The 20,396-nt window shown below is 40.1% G+C and overlaps 1 protein-coding gene across 8 annotated transcripts in view; it reads right to left on the bottom strand.

The window, feature by feature from the left end:
• Window positions 1-20,396, bottom strand: part of ATG7 (autophagy related 7) — a 116,157-nt gene that overhangs the window by 22,254 nt on the left and 73,507 nt on the right. For 3 of the 8 annotated variants that reach the window (XM_085235960.1, XM_085235962.1, XM_085235961.1), the window contains exon 19: window positions 1,605-10,889. The exons of the other annotated variants lie outside the window; for them this stretch is intronic. In XM_085235960.1, the coding sequence (XP_085092086.1) occupies window positions 10,839-10,889 (51 nt within the window). In that variant the 3' untranslated portion in view covers window positions 1,605-10,838. Of the gene's footprint in view, window positions 1-1,604; window positions 10,890-20,396 lie in introns of those variants that run through there. 8 annotated transcript variants of the gene reach the window in all.

Genomic DNA, 20,396 nt, shown 5'->3' with positions numbered 1-20,396 from the left:
GAATTTGGATTTTGCTTTCACTTCTCTTCTGTCCCACAGCACACCTGGGTTAGTCAATCTAAATGCAGCTACACGCGATGACAGGATTGGTCATAAAATAGGAAGATAATAAACCAGCTGTCAATGTCAACCTCCATCCAACCCCTTAAATAAATAAATAAAAAGCCTGGACAGACTACCTCAAAGCACCTGTTTTTTTTCAAGCACATGCTTTCATATCTGAACTTCTTTGTAGAGGTTCCTAAATGTCAGATGCAAATTATGCCCATTCAGGATAAAATAATTCCTGAAGTTCTTTTCTTAAAATGACAAGTATAATTGTCTTACATCATAGGAAGAATAGGGAAAACCCTGTGTATTAATTCATCTGTTCACAAGTTCCCAATGATTTTACACAGTTCCAGATGGCATTTTCAATAATCCTAATGAAGAGAGAAAGAGTTCTGCATTTCCTTCCTGCAGCAATAACAGCTGGTATCTGAAATTTAACCTCCATGGTCATGGTTCCAAACTTAGCATTCACATATGGAAACAAGACTTGGCATCCTAGAATTAACATGAGTAACTCAAATAGGTAACTTCCATTTATCTTATAAACAAGCCTGCAAGAATACCAGCACATCCTAAGAGGATTTCTAAGTTTCTTGCCAGCAGTGATCCAGCAGCAATTGCACAGAAATGGCCACATCTTTAAGAGAGACAAAGCAAACAGACACACCACCCCCACACACTGCTTTCCACACCAAACTAAGATAAATTTACATACATGTGCATCAAATACACACTGCTTAGAAAACCTTGGAATACCTTTATGCAAACCTCAGTATTTACTGTGTTATAAATGCTCCAAATATGGGTTAGAGTAAGGAAAATTCTACTAGCAGAGGTGAGGCTGAAAATTAGATGTTACATGTAACAAACAGCACCCTTGGGTATCACATGAGAACATGCAGCTTCCCACATCAATTACATCTTATCATACCTTGCATCTTGATTTAGAAATGTACCCTTACTCAGGGAAGCAAAACAAATGATAAAAGAATATACTCAAACACGTTTAAATTTAAAGTAAATTATTTTATGTCTATACAACATGAGCTTTTTCATAGGCAATACGTTAAAGATGCTTTTATACATCCGAACTTCTGACAATCTAATTCTACAAAGTATTTGTGAACCTATACAGTATAATTCAAGGAACTAAGCAAGCAGGCTGCATCAACAGTCCTCGTGTGGCTCCTTCAATATTCTTCCTGGGTCAAAGACTGCATCTGTGTCATGGTTTCATGATTTTTCATTATCGGTATTCCACATCATAACATCATGCAATGCACTGGGGGTTTGACTGCTGATGCTCAAGTTCCGGGTGCCTGTCCAGCGGAGAAGAGCAGCTACGTTTCCCCAGGGGGCTTTGCGGTCAGCGAGGAGATATAACTCCCGGCAAGGTCACCTGATGCTCTCTTCTCTGCCTGCGCTGCTTCGCTTGCGCTTCTCTGCCTGCGCTGCTTCGCTTGCGCTTCTCTGCCTGCGCTTCTCGCCTGCGCTTCTCTGCCTGCGCTTCTCATCTCAGCGTTGTGGTAAGGCCATCCACCATCAATTTCACATTCTCTCTCCTTATAAAATTCTGTTGATACCATATTTAGTAAATTACTTTGTTTTACCTCAGATTGTTGCCACTGTTTTCAATTATTTCGGGGTCCCTTATTTTCTTTTTTTTCCGGGGGCGCGGATCCGCGGATCCCTCCGCCCTTCTAGTCACGGAACCGGGCCGAACCAGCCCGTAAACCGTTGACATTCTTGGTGGAGAATGCGGGCAACAGTTGCTTTTTAGCTTTTTGAACAAATCTCTCTCTCCGCTCTCAGACAGCTTCATTGGGAAAGTTTATCTGTTTCACCAGTACTGTCTGAAAGCGTGACCTTGAAAAGTCCAGGCGGACGGCCAATACTCTAGGATATTTGTAAACTTTGAGCCTTGCTATCTTGTTTCTGTAAAAGAAAAAAAAAAAAGAGAAAAAAAAAATGCTTTCTCTACTGAAACTGCCTTTTAAGGGGCTGCATGCCACTGTCTCTTCTTTCTTAATGCTAAAAACATACTGGGCCTTAATTAAGTTCACCACTTTGCTCTATGGAGCAATAGGTATATATAGCCAATTGAAAACATGGATGGAAATAACTATGTGGCATCTGCATATTATGTGGCATACCATTCCAGAGGGAGCTGCTAATTTTACAGGGTTGGGGATTCTTAAGCAGGTTTCCAGCCTCTCCTTTGAATTCTTTATGCGGATTTTCAATGCTCACCTGGTCACGTTATTAATCTCCGTGAATGTACTGCTCACCATTTCACTTATTATTAGTATTTATTATATTTTGAGGAAGTCTGCCCCAAAACCAGTAAATACTGAGTGGCAGGGAATGTGGAGAGGCCTGGGGGAGACTTTAGAGAGATGGAAATCTTCGGTGTCATGGAACTTTACTCCAGAACACCTGAAAGACCCTGAAAATTTAAACAGATATTTGAGACAGGAATGTCGCGGCTCGGGAAGATCTGAGGAGGCCCAAATTATTTGGGGCCTGGCTAATGCTTACCGGGCCTTATTCAATACTATCCTGGAGAGGGAGAGAGTTTGTGAAATTGAAAAGGAGAGTCTCAGGGAAACAGTGCAAAATGAGCGAGAGAGTCTCCTGGTCGAGAGAAACAGCCTCCAATCTGAGAGAGATGCCCTCCGAATTGAGAGAGACTCCCTGCAATCCAAACTCAACAGTCTTCAATCTCAACAAGACACCCTCCAATCTGAGCTAGATACTCTCATAATCGAACGAGACAGGCTCCGAGCTGAACTGGAGGATGAGAGCATTGGAACTGACCAACCTGATCAACTACAAGAAGCACCACAATTGATGTCACTTGCCCCTGTAAGAGGACGGAAAATGAAACGAATCTCGACTCAGTTAGAAGAGAAGAAAGAAGAGGAGAGAGGTCCAGAGGAGTGGCTCCAAGATCCACAAGAAGCACCCCTAAGTCCAGGGGAGGGGCCCTCAGTAAGACCACGGTCACCGGCGCCAATGAGGGCAACAAGAAGTCCCGAAAGAGTAAGAGGTGAGCAAGATATCGTTACTATTGTTGATCGATCTCTGAAAATGAATGAAATTCGAAGTCTGAGAAAAGACTTTTCACGTCACCCAAATGAGCCTATTGCCACTTGGTTACTTCGATGTTGGGACAATGGGGCCAACAGTGTGTGGCTGGATAGTAGAGAAGCTCGCCAACTGGGTGGCATTGCCAGGGACTCAGCCATTGACAGAGGTATTAGTACATGCCAGAACCAGGCCTTTACCCTCTGGAAGCGGATGTTGTTAGCTGTAAAAGAAAGATACCCCTTCAAAGATGATCTGATGCCTGAGAAAAAGAAATGGGCTGATATGGAAGAAGGCATCTGTTATTTAAGAGAATATGCTGTGGTGGAAATGCTACATAGCCCCGATTTCATTCCTGACGAGCCAGACCAAGAGCATGATCCCGAGAGAGTCAGGTGTACACCAAACATGTGGCGTACATTCACAAAGACCGCACCAGAAAGGTACGCCAGCACATTTGCAGCAATGTATGGCAGAGGGGAAAGAAGACCCCTTATAAGTGAATTGGTTAATAAACTTCAAGACTTTGAGTTACATTTAAGCCCTCTGCGAGCTTGTGTTTCAGCCATTACAAAGGTAGCTGAAAAGCTGGACAGAATGGAAAACAAACAAGAAGATATAATAGACAAACTATCAACCGTGCCTGAAGCTGATAAATCCGTGGAGGTAACGGATACATCAAATGGGGACCAGAATTCCCAAAACAGCCTATTGGAGGGGCTCATCAACTTGATTTCCTCCCAGCCGGTGGCATCTAATGTCTCAGCCATCAAAAGAAGACGTTCTCCTGCTCGAGCAAGTGACAACAGTAAGACCACATCACGTTTTGCCTTGTGGCATTACCTACGTGACCATGGAGAAGATATGAAGGAGTGGCATAAACAACCTACTCCTGTACTTCAAGCACGGGTAAGAGAGTTACAAGACAAATCAACCACCAAGGTGAACTTCTCCAAAAAGGTGATTGCTCCAGTTGCTGCAGACAATGAAGGTAACAAATAGAGGGGCCCTGCCCCCAGCCAGGGGGGGAAAGGGATAATAGAGTTTATTGGACTGTGTGGATTAGATGGCCTGGCACATCAGAATCACGAAAATATAAGGCCCTGGTGGATACTGGTGCACAGTGCACTCTAATGCCCTCGAGTCACCAAGGGACAAAATCAATTTATATTCATGGGGTGACTGGAGGTTCCCAAGAGCTAACTATGTTGGAGGCCGAAATCAGCCTCACTGGTAAAGACTGGCAAAAGCACCCTATTGTGACTGGCCCAGGGGCTCCATGCATACTTGGTATTGATTACCTCAGAAGGGGATATTTTAAGGATCCCAAAGGGTATCGATGGGCCTTTGGAATAGCTGCTGTAGACACAGAAGGTGTTAAGCAGTTGTCTATTTTGCCTGGCCTGTCAGAAGATCCATCTGCCGTGGGGTTGCTACGAGTGAAAGAGCAACAAGTACCGATTGCTACAAAAACGGTGCACAGACGGCAGTACCGCACCAACAGGGATTCCTTGCTCCCCATTCAGAAGCTGATTCACCAACTAGAGAATCAGGGAGTGATTAGCAAGACTCACTCACCTTTTAACAGCCCCATATGGCCAGTGCGTAAAGCCAGTGGAGAATGGAGGCTGACGGTGGACTACCGTGGCCTGAATGAAGTCACACCCCCATTGAGTGCTGCTGTGCCAGATATGTTAGAACTCCAATATGAATTGGAGTCAAAGGCAGCCAAATGGTACGCCACCATTGATATTGCTAACGCCTTTTTCTCCATTCCTTTGACCAAAGAATCTAGGCCACAGTTTGCTTTCACCTGGAGGGGCATTCAGTATACCTGGAATCGTTTGCCCCAGGGGTGGAAACATAGCCCAACCATTTGCCATGGGTTGATCCAAGCTGCACTGGAACAGGGAGGTGCTCCTGAGCACTTACAGTATATTGATGACATCATCGTGTGGGGCAACACAGCAAAGGAAGTTTTTGAGAAAGGAGAGCAAATAATCCAGATCCTTCTGCGTGCTGGTTTCGCTATTAAGCGAAGCAAAGTGAAAGGGCCTGCCCAGGAAATTCAGTTCCTAGGTATAAAGTGGCAAGATGGCCGTCGTCACATCCCAACAGATGTGATCAACAAAATCAGTGCCATGTCTCCACCCACTAATAAGAAAGAGACACAATCGTTCCTGGGTGTAGTGGGTTTTTGGAGAATGCATGTTCCAAACTACAGCCTCATTGTAAGCCCCCTTTATCAGGTGACACGGAAGAAGAATGATTTTATGTGGGGTCCTGAGCAGCAGCAGGCTTTTGAGCAGATTAAACAAGAGATAGCCCGTGCCGTGGCCCTGGGGCCAGTACGGATGGAACAGGATGCGAAGAACATCCTCTACACTGCTGCTGGAGAGAAAGGTCCCACTTGGAGTTTGTGGCAAAGAGCCTCAGGAGAGACCCGAGGCCGACCCCTGGGATTCTGGAGTCGGGCATACAGAGGGTCTGAAGAGTGCTACACTCCAACTGAGAAGGAGATCTTAGCCGCGTATGAGGGGGTTCGGGCTGCTTCCGAAGTAATCGGTACAGAAACACAGCTCCTTCTGGCACCTCGACTGCCAGTGCTGAACTGGATGTTCAAGGGAAAGGGTCCCTCCACCCATCATGCTACTGATGCCACTTGGAGTAAGTGGATTGCGCTGATTACGCAGCGAGCGCGGATGGGGAATCTCAACCGTCCAGGAATCCTAGAGGTGATCATGGACTGGCCTGAAGGCAAAAAGTTTGGAACACCGCCAGCAGAAGATATATCACGTGCTAAAGAGGCCCCACCATATAATGAACTACCCGAAAATGAGAAGACATACGCCCTATTCACAGATGGATCGTGTTGTATTGTGGGGAAACACCGCAGATGGAAAGCCGCTGTGTGGAGCCCCACACGACAAGTTGCAGAGGCCACTGAAGGAAAAGGAGAATCGAGCCAATTTGCAGAGGTAAAGGCTGTCCAACTGGCCTTGGATGTTGCTGAACGGGAGAGGTGGCCAATGCTTTATGTTTACACTGACTCGTGGATGGTGGCAAATGCTCTATGGGGGTGGTTACAGCAGTGGGAGCAAAACAACTGGCAAAGAAAGGGTAAACCTATTTGGGCTGCTGACCTGTGGAAAGATATTGCTGCCCGAATAAAGAATATGGTTATAAAGGTGCGTCACGTAGATGCCCATGTGCCCAAGAATAGGGCTACTGAAGAGCAGCAAAATAACCATCAGGTAGACAGAGCTGCCAGAATTGAGGTGGCCCAAATAGATCTGGACTGGCAGAACAAGGGTGAATTATTTCTAGCCCGATGGGCCCATGAGACCTCAGGCCATCAAGGGAGAGATGCGACATATAAGTGGGCTAGAGACCGAGGGGTGGATTTAACTATGGATGCTATTGCGCAAATCATTCACGACTGTGACACGTGTGCCACAATTAAACAAGCCAAGAGAATGAAACCTCTCTGGGAGGAAGGGCGATGGCAAAAGTACAAATATGGGGAGGCATGGCAGGTTGATTATATCACCTTGCCACGATCTCGTAATGGTAAGCGTTATGTGCTCACCATGGTGGAGGCAACAACTGGGTGGCTTGAAACCTATGCAGTACCCCACGCTACCGCCCGAAATACCATACTAGGTCTTGAGACACAAGTCCTGTGGCGACATGGTACCCCAGAAAGAATTGAGTCAGATAATGGGACTCATTTTAAAAATTCTCTTGTAGGTACCTGGGCTAAAGGTCATGGTATTGAGTGGATTTACCATATTCCCTACCATGCACCGGCCTCAGGTAAGATTGAACGATACAATGGGTTGTTAAAAACTATGCTGAAAGCAATGGGAGGCGGTACATTTAAGCACTGGGAGAAGCATTTGGCAGAAGCCACCTGGTTAGTCAATACCAGAGGATCTATCAATCGTGGTGGTCCAACCCAGTCCAGCTCCCTACATACCGTAGAGGGAGATAAAGTCCCTGTTGTACATGTGAAGAATATGTTGGGAAAGGCAGTTTGGGTTATTCCAGCCTCTGAGAAGGACAAACCTCTTCGTGGAACTGTTTTTGCCCAGGGACCTGGGTCCACTTGGTGGGTGATGCAGGAAAACGGGGATGTTCAATGTGTACCGCAAGGGAACTTGATGTTGAGGGAGTGCAGTCAGTAATTCCTAGTGCGTGTGTTTATATTTTGTTTGTCTATATTAAGCATGATGTAGTGATGTGGAATAAGGGGTGGAATGTCATGGTTTCATGATTTTTCATTATCGGTATTCCACATCATAACATCATGCAATGTACTGGGGGTTTGACTGCTGATGCTCAAGTTCCGGGTGCCTGTCCAGCGGAGAAGAGCAGCTACGTTTCCCCAGGGGGCTTTGCGGTCAGCGAGGAGATATAACTCCCGGCAAGGTCACCTGATGCTCTCTTCTCTGCCTGCGCTGCTTCGCTTGCGCTTCTCTGCCTGCGCTGCTTCGCTTGCGCTTCTCTGCCTGCGCTTCTCGCCTGCGCTTCTCTGCCTGCGCTTCTCATCTCAGCGTTGTGGTAAGGCCATCCACCATCAATTTCACATTCTCTCTCCTTATAAAATTCTGTTGATACCATATTTAGTAAATTACTTTGTTTTACCTCAGATTGTTGCCACTGTTTTCAATTATTTCGGGGTCCCTTATTTTCTTTTTTTTCCGGGGGCGCGGATCCGCGGATCCCTCCGCCCTTCTAGTCACGGAACCGGGCCGAACCAGCCCGTAAACCGTTGACAATCTGTCAGGAATGGCAACAGAAACAAAACTGCAACTTGAAATTCATTATATGTTCCAGTTCCAACATGCATCTTTTTCAAGCTTTTCAGTATGGACTGAGGGATGATGCTAATTACAAAGTTCAGCACCCTCCTTTCATCTCAGATACCTGATGCACAGTAAGCACTACCCTTCACCACACTGAAACTGAAAACAAACTTCAAGCATTCTGCATATACAACAATTCCTTAACCACCCCCCTCTGCACAAGAGGAAAAAAAACAAATGCACAATCAACACAGAGACAGCATTCTACAGCAGTGACAGTGTTTAGGTTTGCTCAGAACTTATACCTAGCTGCATGACAGAGCTTGCACAGCACTCTACGTAATTTTCTTTGCTATCTAAGAAATGAAGGTAATGCACCTCAGTAAGCATTCCCTGCTGCTCCCAGTAGAAACAGCTTACTCTGCAGGACTGGTAGTGGTTCCCCCACAAGAACTGTTCATCCAATCCACACTTGCATGTTCTGCTTCAACAGTTCTCTATTTCTGCAGGATATAGCTAGTTTTTTGTTGTTGTTGTTGTTTTCCAGAAGTGTTTGCTTATTTGCTATAACAAAACTAGCCAAAATCAGTTTTACCTTACAGTTTAGGCCATAAGCATTCGTTATACCCCATTCAACAAGGTGAGATATCCCAAATACACAAGATAGCTTTTCCAGATTCCTGTACACAATGCACACACCCTGCTTAGTCCACACTGATGACTAATTTCTGGCAGTCATGCTATCAACACAAGTTTTCTTTTTTTGTGTCTTGGCTAGAATCTTCACAGCCTTTCCTGTTCAAATGGTTTCATACTTTGCAATAATATTCAACTACACCAACTTCATGCTTTTGTCCTTGGTGGTGTCTGACACATGTTTTCCCCTCATAGACATTGCGAAATTCTGTATTTCCAGCCAATAGCCACAGCTTAAAATCTAGGTCAAGGTCACAAGGCATCCTCATTTTCATGACAACCAACACCAATAATTGTTCTCTGTGTTTCTCTTGCATGTGTGGCCTCACTTTTCATATGAACTGCAAACATTAGCCCATTGATTTCCATCCTGGCAACTGCGGTATGTTGAAGAGCCCTGTGATCACCTTTCAGGATTGATTTTCTCTCATGCCCTCTATTCTATCAAGATACAAGTGTCTAGCATTTGCTTTTTTATCCTTTTATTGTTTATTCCATTTTTGTATCCTTTAGATTGAGCACAAAGTGTTCTAACATCTAGGGACAGAGGGATCACACTTTTTCTCAAAACATTTTCTCCCATGGCAGGCTTTACACATCGATCAAACTACTTACATTTACTGCAACAGTTTGTTAACAGGCAATTTCAGCAAGCTCCTTAGCATGTGATCTTAGTCTGCTTACACACTTGAAACCAGACTATTTTCTGCAGAACTGGCATCTGAAGATTTTACTTTCAAAAATACTTAAGTAGGAAAAAAAAAAGGCAAGTAAACATTACAGAAAGATTTTTTTGTTTACAGTGTAAACTTTTGAGTTGAAAAATGTCGTGTCTTCTAACTATGCTTCAAACAGACATACAGAACATAGCATTCAACAGTAATTAGTATTTTTTATTTTTACAGTTTTTTAAGCTATTTTATCAGATTATTTTATGAAAGCATTCATAAAAGCTGCTCATTTGCTTTCTACATGACTAAAAGATTCTATAACCATCCAATTAAAAAAAAAAGTATACAAAGGTTTTCTTGCTGTTAAAATGCCTTTGACACATTTCCTTCCATTGTTTCTCTTTGTTCCAGGAAGAAACAAAGCAGAGAAGCAAGCAAATACAAAGCCAATTTCTTTCCTCCTCTAAAGTAGGGTAATCTCTTCAAGTGCTTTAGAGTTGCAAAGGCCATTTTTCAGGGCACAGCACCTGAGCTGTTGGAATGATGTCTACCTCAGAGGATATTTTCTACAATGAACTCTTTTCTTCAGGCTCTTAAAGTCAGAGAACAAAGCACTGCAAAAGCAAACGACCCCCCCATCAAGAAGATGTGATAATTTCCATCAGTATTTTGGTGTGGAATTTGAAACTTCATTTTACTACCACCAAAAAGCAATTATCCAAACACAACAAGAGTTTCAATGAAGCCACAGTTAATTTAAATACTTTCACAGCAATTATTAGCTCTGACATAAATCCATTGACTGAACTGAAGTTAAAAAACTCTAGTGTATATAAACGTATACATTCAAATTCTTTTATCATCTTCTTGGCTCTTTTGATGAGCCTAGATGTTCTATTTTTAAATGTAAAAAGATGTGTAAGTTTATAAACATTTCATTTCTAAATCCTGCAAAAAATTCACAGTGGGCAAATGCAAATTCACTTTAAACTTTCATGAACTTGTAGCTTGATCATATGCATAAATGGATTATCAGAATAATTATTACCATCTACACATGTGAGTATATTCTATTCCAACTACACAGACTTTGTTTTGCTGTAAATCAATAGCTTGTCATGTTCCACTCAATCTTTCAAATTCACAGGCAGTGTGTAACTTATATCTAAGATGTGTAAATGAGCTTGCAGGTCACACAAAATCAAACATTTCACAGTTACTGATTAAAAAAAGAGCAGCAGCTTTATGATACGAGCTATTCAAGTGACCCTCAGAAGTAAACAATTCAGACAACAATGAAAAGATTATAAAACACAATACTTAAAGTACACTCAGCCTTGCAATACAGGGTCACAGAAATACAGACTGGAAGATACTTGTGGAGATCATTCTGTCCAATTCTCCCCTCAGAGCCCGACCAACTAGATGGGGCTCAGGACCTGGGCCAGCTAAGTTTAATATGCTGATTTTTTCCCCTTTCTATCTAACTGGGATGTGAGATGTTGCAGTCTGTGCCTGTTGTCTCTCATGCTTTCATTCTGCACTTCTGTCTTCTCAGTACATTCCCACAAGGTAGCTGAGAAAAAAAAACAAAACGAAATATTCTCCCCTTAGCTTTCTCAAATCTGAGCAAATCCATTTCTCTCAGCTTATGTTGTGGCTCCTCTTATGCAGGAGGAATGGTTTTCAATACTCAGTAACCAAAACAGTGTCTGAAACTAAGTGAACAAGAGAGGATGGTTTGCGGTTATACAATGCAGTATTCTACAGAAACAATCAGACTTTTATTTCTTGCAATGCAATTTTAAAGTTTACTGAAGTATTGGAATCTCACATGTCAGTTTTCCTCTACAATTATTACAGTCTTACCCATCAATTTTCCTGTTATGTTTATTAAATAACATGAGATAAATATTAAATAGGAAATAGCAAGCATCAATATAAAAGCACAACCATTAAAATATTCACGTAGTGAAGGCAGAGATGTTCCAGAGATACAACAGGCAAATGAGGTTTATGGTTTAATTCTACTAGAATTCTATTGTTCTGAGAGGACAGAAAATTAACATGAGGAAGCACAAGGTACATCAGCAAAACCAGACTTCTGCAAGCACACTGACTCACTCTTATAGTATTTGCAATGTCCACACATTACACAGTTTTCTATATAATGTAAGTAGTCTGAAGTTCACTTAAAAACCCACTTAGAGACACAAGAAACAGTTCTGAAACCACAAGTCCAACCTAGACTGAAAATGTGTACAAGCATCTGAATTATTTTATGATAATCACTGCCATTAATAAGGAATGGAATCAATAACAATTTTAATTACACTGTTTACAAGTTTTTTGCATGACTTAGGATTCTATAATTCTTTTCAAACTGTTTTCAATTTTCAGACCACATCATTCCAACATCTGTTTGGGCTAACAAATCTAGGAACACTTGTATCTTTCCAGCTACCAAATCTCCTTACCTAAATCCCTCATTTTCCCTTTCTGTATACGTACTTGTCCTGCTAGATCTTCTTTAACAAAGTGGAACCCACCTGCTCTCCTGCTCTCCTGTTGGCCTTTTTCATTCCCACAATGCAGTGAGAAAGCAATGTTTGAAATTGCTCCCAACTGAAGGTGAATCTTATTTCAACACAATGACACAGGACTGTTTAAAGATGGCGTGACTGTGCCAAGCAATTTGTTTCTTTAAGTACTGCAGACTTTTTTTACCACTAAAAAATCAAATTCATTCCATTGAATTCACTATTTTGAACCTAATGCTCCAAGAAAGAAGAGCAATAAACTCAACTCCTGCAATATAATCTATACGGTATAAAACAATCTTTTTATTTATTTCTTTTTATTTAAGTCCTTTCTTTTTATTTAAGTTCTCTTAGTCTAATCAAGCTTAGCAAAGCACTATTACTTGTAAGATTTCTGTATTACCGCAGTAACTCAAATGCTGCAGCACGCCATGTTATGGAACTCTGCAATGCAGAGTACATTGCAGATGTGCTATAGCAAAGGCTTCCAATTGCTTACAAGCCAAAGAGCTTGTTTTGGCTTAGAATGGTCTTTTTTCCCCATATGGGACTACTTTGATCTTTTTGCCTACTATATAAATGCAATTACACTGAGTTTATTGAATCAACAGGGACCACAGAAAGAACATGTTAATCCAACTGTGAGTGATAAGAGAAAGAAGCTGCTTAAAAAAGTTTGATTTCAGGGCAGTAAATATATTTAGCATGTTTTCAAAACAGGAATGTAAACCAAGACTGTTCAACGCATTTTTCTACTATATTCATCTTAAAGCATGCAGCAGGTCACCTGCCCTACAGAAGTACTTTACCTCTCCGTGGCACTAAATTAATATTTTCTTAATTTTTTTTTCATTTCAACACCACCTCCTCCCAAGGAAAAAACTCAAGACATTGGTCTGCATAACTTTGAACAATTAAGCCTTTTAAATTTGAACACAAATATTTTAAATATGGCAGGCCTACCGGAAGATACTTTCATGCTGTGATTTCCAGCTAGCTGCCAAGGGATGATGTTTGGCTACAACAGAATTCAGCTGAGATATCCCTAGAACAGCAAATTGCAGCTGAAAGCAGATCATGTTTTTCCTTTTGTGTCAAACAGACCAGGCTCAAGCAGCAGTTTGATGATGTGCTTTCTCTTCAGATATACTCAAAGCCAAAGTTCATACTCATTTATAAACATTTAAGATCATGTTACGTTCAAAGGAAAAAGATCTTTCAATAGTGAATGTTCCTTATATTGTCCTCAGTTTATAAAGCTCTTTAATTCCTTACAGAATGTAATAAGCAGGAATTAAAAGGAATAGATGATTACAGCTATTGCACAGGTGAAAACAGAATCACAGAATAATTAAAGCTGGAAAATATCTCTAAGATCATCCAGTCCAACCATCACTACCATGCCCACAAACCATGTCTCTAAATGCCAAATACATGTTTCTTGAATGCCAGGGATTGTGACTCCACCACTTCTCCAGGCAGCCAATTTCAATGCCTGTCCTCCCTTTAGGAGAAGAAATTTTTCCTAAAATCCACTCGGAACCTCCCCTGGCTCAGTTTGTGATGAGTACTTCTCATCCTATCATGAGTTACCTGGAAGAGGAGACCAACCCCCATCTCACCACAACCTCCTTTCAGAGAGTTGCAGAGTTGCAATAATGACTCCCTTGAGTCTCCTCTTTTCCAGACTAAACAATCCCAGTTCCCTCAGCTGCTCCTCATGCTCCAAAGATGACACAGACCAAAAGACAAAAGCTACTCTTACAAATTAGAAAAACATTGAGCTATATCTCCCTCTTTCAAAATTGAAAAAAAAATTCTGAGGAACACTCTCAGAATGTTAATTCAAACGTTTAGGTCCAAATTTGAGAAACCTAAGCTTGTCTTTACTAACTACATGGTGGTTCTCAGGCAAATGATTTTATCCAAAATAAACACCTTACAAGAAACATTTTGATAATATTTTTATTTTGGCAATATATTACCTTGACTCCAAAATATGGATTTTGTTTTGTGTAAACTGGTATAATTATGCTGTGCCCACTAAAAAGGTCTTTCTGGCTTTCAGCTCCATTCCTACGTATTCTGACGTACATAAAACATTTAATAATATTTTCAGAGTATGCTTAAAAAAAAAATCAGTGCTGTATTCATCTGTTGTTTAAAGCAAAAATCTCAAATCTAAAAATCAAAAACAAAAAAAAACCACAACACTAAAAACATCCAAGAGGATGCATGGGTTTTCCAGGAGTGTTGTTCTTCCAACACATCCTGACTGGAAGCTCAGAAAAATGATACAATTTTGTGTTTTCTACAAAGCTGTCCACATCTCTTGGACATAACTTTCAAATACTTGCTACTCTATCATAGAATTTACTTAAAAGTTTTAATGTAATTCTACCATTTCTTTTCCAGTATGATAAATGAATAAATGAAAATTCTATTGAAAGCTCTTTCTCCTCATACTGAAAAACATCTGTTGCAACTCAGAACTGAGGTTTTGATTTCCTGCTTTAAAAAAAAAAAATATATATATATATATATGTATATATATATATTTCATAGCACAGATAGATGTTTTCCCCCATTATTTTACTTCTTTACTATTAGTATTAGGAGATATTTTCTAAAGAGCTAAGTCAGAATCTATATCATATTGTATACAGGTTGTGGATCTAAGATGCTACAAAACTAACAACACTGGAGCAAAGGAGTTTCAAAAGAAATAACACTTTTTCCTAACTGTAAGTGAGGAAGTATTAATTAAGCACAAGTCAATTCTGCTTTGAAATCTCTCTTTTTTTTTCTTCTCAGTAATTCTAGGCATCCTGGGCATTAGATAAAATTCTGCCTTTCTTTGAGATATACATCCTAATGACTTTAGAACATTTTTAACATTGTCCTGCCTGTCCAGAGGACCTTGGCAAAGTCCACAACATCTTATGCTTTAAGTCCCTGTGATACTCTCAGTGTTCTGCAGGCTATGCTGATTGCTTCAATTCAATTCAAAGCACAGACCTATCATTTAGATCAGTTATTCCAACTACAAATGCATATATTTTTAACTTCTCTCTCTTCTCTAGCTCTGTGCTTGCACTATATTCTCCCATCACAAATGCCTTGTCTTTGATTGTATGTTATTTCTGTGGATAGCCCAAGCCATCTCCTATCTTAAATTACAGACTGCGTATCATTCTGCCATTAAGGAGTGCATCAGTTGTCCACTCATCTTTTTTATTATGGGACTTTCTCCCACGCTGATCTATCCACAAAGGATACATCCTCAATCAAAATTGTATGATAACACATTTATAACTTCTTCATTTATAGTCCTCAAAATAAATTCAATGCATTCAGGAATACTGAATAACTGGTAGTCAGGTGTTATAATTCAAGTTGTATCAATTATGATGTTACTCAGATGACTAAGTTATATCCATCACGATTAATTAAATCCTCTAGTGTGTTTAGCATCTTAACTACATCTTATTTACTTTAAAGGCCTATTTGCTGGTGAGGAAAAGGGATCAGTATTGTATTTCTCTTCCATTTGCTGTTCAGCATGTACCATGGTGAAGTTATTCTCAGCTAAAAACTCTAGGTAGCAAAATTTTAGCCAAATACAGTCTAATCTTTTTAATACAGAACAAATGACCTATACTTATTAACAAATACATGCTTTGCAATTATTCTTTCGAAAGTCATACAACTTTTTTTCCTAGTTCAAAGGGTTTCCAAAAGGCAAAATGATTAACTCCTGTAGTCTGATGTAGTCATTTCTTGGCAGTCTGATACTCAAGTATTGTTGCTCTGGGTGATTTTGGTGATGTAAGGGAAATAGCTGCTCATAGAAACTTTTGTATTTATCTATGCAGCAATACATCTAAATCAAATCTCAAGAACAAAAAATGCTTCCCTAATATTAACTGATAATACCGATGGATTAAAAAAAAAATACATTCACAATCAAATCCCAGATTCGGATAAGTATGTTTCATACTCAAAGGCTGTTTCTTCAGAAAGTGTTCAGCATTTCAAATTTTTCATACAATTTTTCAGTGTACCAGACAGATATGAGAACATATGAAAGTATCATCCTAAATGCAACAGGTCAGCCTTGGAGCCTTGGAGAACAGACTTTGTACTGGTGCGTCAGCCAACCTCAGCAGATAAATTGATCTTCAAACCCCCTGAGGACAGCTCAATTTTCTCACACTGGAAGCCACACCTTCGAAGGAGGCAGATGGTCCAGCCATGCATCTGTAATAACTTACTGCAGAACCAACACACACAGTGACTACACTACTCAGCATGATAAACCTAATGGATTTTCCTCAGAGCTTTATTAGTACCCTCCTGACAGAAGTGACTTTTCTGCTCCTTGCCTTATTTGACAGCAAAGAGTTCCTACTGGAATCAGTTACACATTCATTTGCATCCTGTGGGTATCACTCGACAGCTCTACTCTTACATTCAAGAGCCTCTATAATAAGGCAAAATTCTGAGTAGAGGTTCTCAAATTCATCCTGAGTCACAGTGACAGGAAAACTGTTGTCGTGAATAAACGTCACTGGGTTTTCTTACTTTGTTTTCATATAAAGCAAGGTTTGCTTTTATGGCCATGTAAATACTGCTTCTAGGGAATGAGAAAAACTAGAAAAGTCAGAACAGAGGAAGTATTTTTATTTACGCAAAGCCTAAGGTGGTTCTTGCAAAGTTAAAAGTTACTGAGTAAACTGTAAAATGGAGAGAGCACAAAGAGCTGAAATATTTCTGCACAAATTGAAAAACTCCTCTACCAGTCAGAAACAAGCTGGAACTTGCATGGGGCCCTGCTCACACTGGCAAACATCTTAATTGTTCAGAGCAGACAAAGTCTGTTTAGTCATGTCTGCTGAAGTGGGAAGGATATTACAACACATCTGTGCAGTCTGTTTCCACATAGGTCAATCAGTTCTCGAAGCTTGTTTTTAAGCCAGCAAGAACACTACACATACGGACCATATGGCCATTACACTCGTTGGCCATACACCTGGCTAAAAGACAAGTAATCTTTTAATAGAAGCTCGTGAATCAGCAATCAAAGAATCTCGAGTCCTAATAGACATGCAGTGCCAACACACACTGATGTCTGAGGGATTTTGTAAGAATGTAAGTATGCCTCAGTGAAGTTTGAAAACAAGAAGTCAAAGTTTCGGTGCCCAGCAACAATATATTTAAAATACACAGTGAACCACAGCATGACAAACAGGCAGCAGTGACAAACTGGTAGATGAATTCAAATTGGTTGCTTTGCTTAAAGAAGGGTGGGGGCAAGTAGCACAGGATTAATTCTGAGATACTTCAGCAAGTTTTTTAATTCATGTCCCAAAACAGCTGAAAGCTATTCACCTAAAAGTGAGGTGCAAGACACAAATCGATATTCAGAAACAACACTGAGGTGAATCTTATATAAATCAGCTGTGTAAGGAACAAGTACAGTTCTGTGCTTTGCAAACAAATGTTCCCCTGCTCTGGTAGTGGTACCTCAATTTTTAACTACTGCATTTCTTCATGCTCATGAACTAAGACTCAAAGAATATCAGATGAGCAGGACAAAGTAGCAGCAGTGACATAGTTACATTCCTTGGCTTTAGGAGATTATCAGAAGTGCTTCGTAGAAACAGAGATTAAAAAGGTATTATCTAGGGCTTTAATACCACTACAGACAGGGAGCCTTTTGCAGTAAAAGAAAAGTGTCAGCTGACAGCAGTGGTGATGACAGATCAAAAGGGGAATGATATAAAGTGAAATGTTTTTTAAAACAAACTGAAAATTAGGTCACAAGATGCATGGCTGGGTGCACATCAAAAAAGCACACAGGGACTGACAATAATAAAGAACAAAGAGCTACTAGAATATAAAATTCCTTAAGATAAGACACAGGTAAAAGACTGGAAAAAGAGGACACAGTCTGAAGGGAGAGCACCACAAGGAACTTGATAAAAGAGATTATTCTGGACAGAAAGAGATAGTGCCACACAAAGATGCTCCCTGATAACAAGCAGGCCTCAGTACTGACACTGCATTTGCCTCAAGAATTAGGTTATTCTTTGGAAGTGTCTCCTAGTCTAAGTTCTTCAATTAATACACAATAAAATGATTTTAGAAGTTTAAAAAAATTGATTACACAATACAGGTAGCTCCTGTATTGTTTAATCAGTTTTATATTTTTAACGAAAAGATGGCAAAGAGCTAGATGCCATCAAACAGTGTGCAACTCAGCTGACCAAGTACGGACAGATCAGCAGTTGTCATTACGATAAATAACTGCTTTAGAATTGGTTACTGAACTCATATTCCCAAGGGCTGTAAAATGGGAATTCCAGCCTCTTTCTGAACCCAGTCCTTTTAAATTGCTTTGTCTGTTTTGGCCCTAGGCTGTGTATTAGAAATGATAAAAGTAGTTCTTTCATACTCAAAATAAGACAGTTCGATTGCCAGTGTCAACACTACAAAGTGCTTATGGCTATAGGAGTGGGGGGAGGAATCAGAAATGGAGGGGCAAGGGGAAAGTTCTGAAGTTAACACTAGGCAAGCAGGAACATAATTTTTCTCTCCTGTGGAAGCTTGTACTTATCCTACTGTATTTTTACTTTCTGTATGGTGATTAGACTCAGAATGGTTGTTCTGGCAGTAATTACAAATCAAATTCATTAAAATTGTTATTGCAATGTGAAGATGAAGAAACATCACTGGAAACAATTCTATGTCTTTGATATACAATCATGCTTATTTAATCACAGCATTTCCTTTCTTCAGAAACAGTCAAAACAAACACACCACAAAGAAATGAAGAGAATTTCTTGAGACAAAATCCGAATCCTATGTTTTATGCTGACCTACATATATATGGTAATGAGATTTTTTTCTCCTGCGAAGTTATAGAAGCAAATGCTCAGCTTCATAATGCAAATCTGAAATAGGAACAGATTTACTGTATTTAATTCTAATAGGCTGTAGTGCTTATCAGAGTACGTCTCGTACCTTTACTACACTCAAATAAGTCTTCTCAAATGTAATGTTTAAAACAATTGCCAAGATGCACGTAAATATTCACAAAAAGCTAGAGCAGAAAGCCCAAACAGTAATTTACTTAACACTTTGCAGAACTATTTCCATTAGCTTTAAAGAAATATTTATAATTGGAAACATTATTAGATCTATAGAGAGCATGTTTCAGGAATTTGCAAAGCACAAAGTGAGTTAACACTGCAGTCTGAATTTTCATGTTTGAACTCCTGCTGTTAATTTTTTTTTATGAACACAGCATGTTCTAAGGAATACTGAAAATATCCTAAAGAAATATCCAGACAACATTCATTACAAGAATTTAAACTTTACATGTACATGATGTACATACTCTTACTGAAAATGACAAAGACTTTCTGCAATTGTATAAAGCTTGAATCAAAACTGTGAATACAAAAGCAGTGTTAGTTTGATGAGTCCTTTAAGGTACAGCGTGGCATGTAGTAATCTTAAATTTGATTTTACTTTACATACAGTAAGCTTTCACATGCTTCATTTATAAACTCTTATTTGGCCGTTTCTATTAGTCTATTCCCTAGTGCTTCTCCTTTTTTGGACATCTGTTTCTTCACACATTTTTCCCCAAGGCAAATCAGCTGTCTTCACAGCTGAATGAAATTCCCTACTCTGGCTCAAAGAGAAAAACTTTTTCTGTTTAACTAGCAAGAAGCCCGTCATACACAGAAATTCTTACCTGCAGTCTGGTTTTGGAATACTAAGAACGTTCTACCTGCAGACATTTGTATACCCTGACTTGGAAACAAAAATGTCTACTATGGAGTTTTTCATATGTCTTACCTGTGCTATCTAGCACGAGGGCCTTCTCCTAAGCATCTTGTAACAAGAGCAAATTAAATTGAGCTAACTTCTGTTATGCAAACAGTAACTGTGCCAAGGTTTCTGTAAAAATTAATGATGAAAAAAAATGCAGAAAGGTTCTTACACCCTGACTACCGCTTGTCACAGTGAGAGGTTACCATCTGTTAGCTGAAATGCAGTAGCCAACTTTGAGTGCAGCATTCATTAGTACCTCATAACCTTAAACTTCAGACTGTTTTGAGTTACACGTTATTGCAAATACTGAACTGTCTTCAAAACACGCTGCTCCTGCTTCCCTCTTCTGCACTGTATCTAGCCATTAAATAGCTACACACGAACTGTTGCTGGAGAGTCAAATAAGTAAAACTGGCTTCACTTGTAACTGTTTTTCTTCAGAACACGTTGCTATTAAGTAACCATGTTACAGTAGCACTCCAGGACTCCTGTTATGATGCCATGACTCCATAAGACAAGTTCAAACCATAACATTGCTACTTGAAGTGAAGGCCTTTGTATCGCCTATGGAAGGAATCAGTGTGCCTTACGAAGCTTCACTCCCATCAGTGCTCCTATCAGTTACTGCCTTCCTGCAAGCAGGATATTTTGGCTTATTTATAAATCTCTACATTCAAAATATTGTGAGGCAAGTATCA

The sequence above is a fragment of the Meleagris gallopavo genome, chromosome 14 (genome assembly GCF_905368555.1).
Source record: "Meleagris gallopavo chromosome 14, MGAL_WU_HG_1.1, whole genome shotgun sequence".
Taxonomy (NCBI): domain Eukaryota; kingdom Metazoa; phylum Chordata; class Aves; order Galliformes; family Phasianidae; genus Meleagris; species Meleagris gallopavo.
This window is presented reverse-complemented; position numbering and strand designations above follow the sequence as displayed.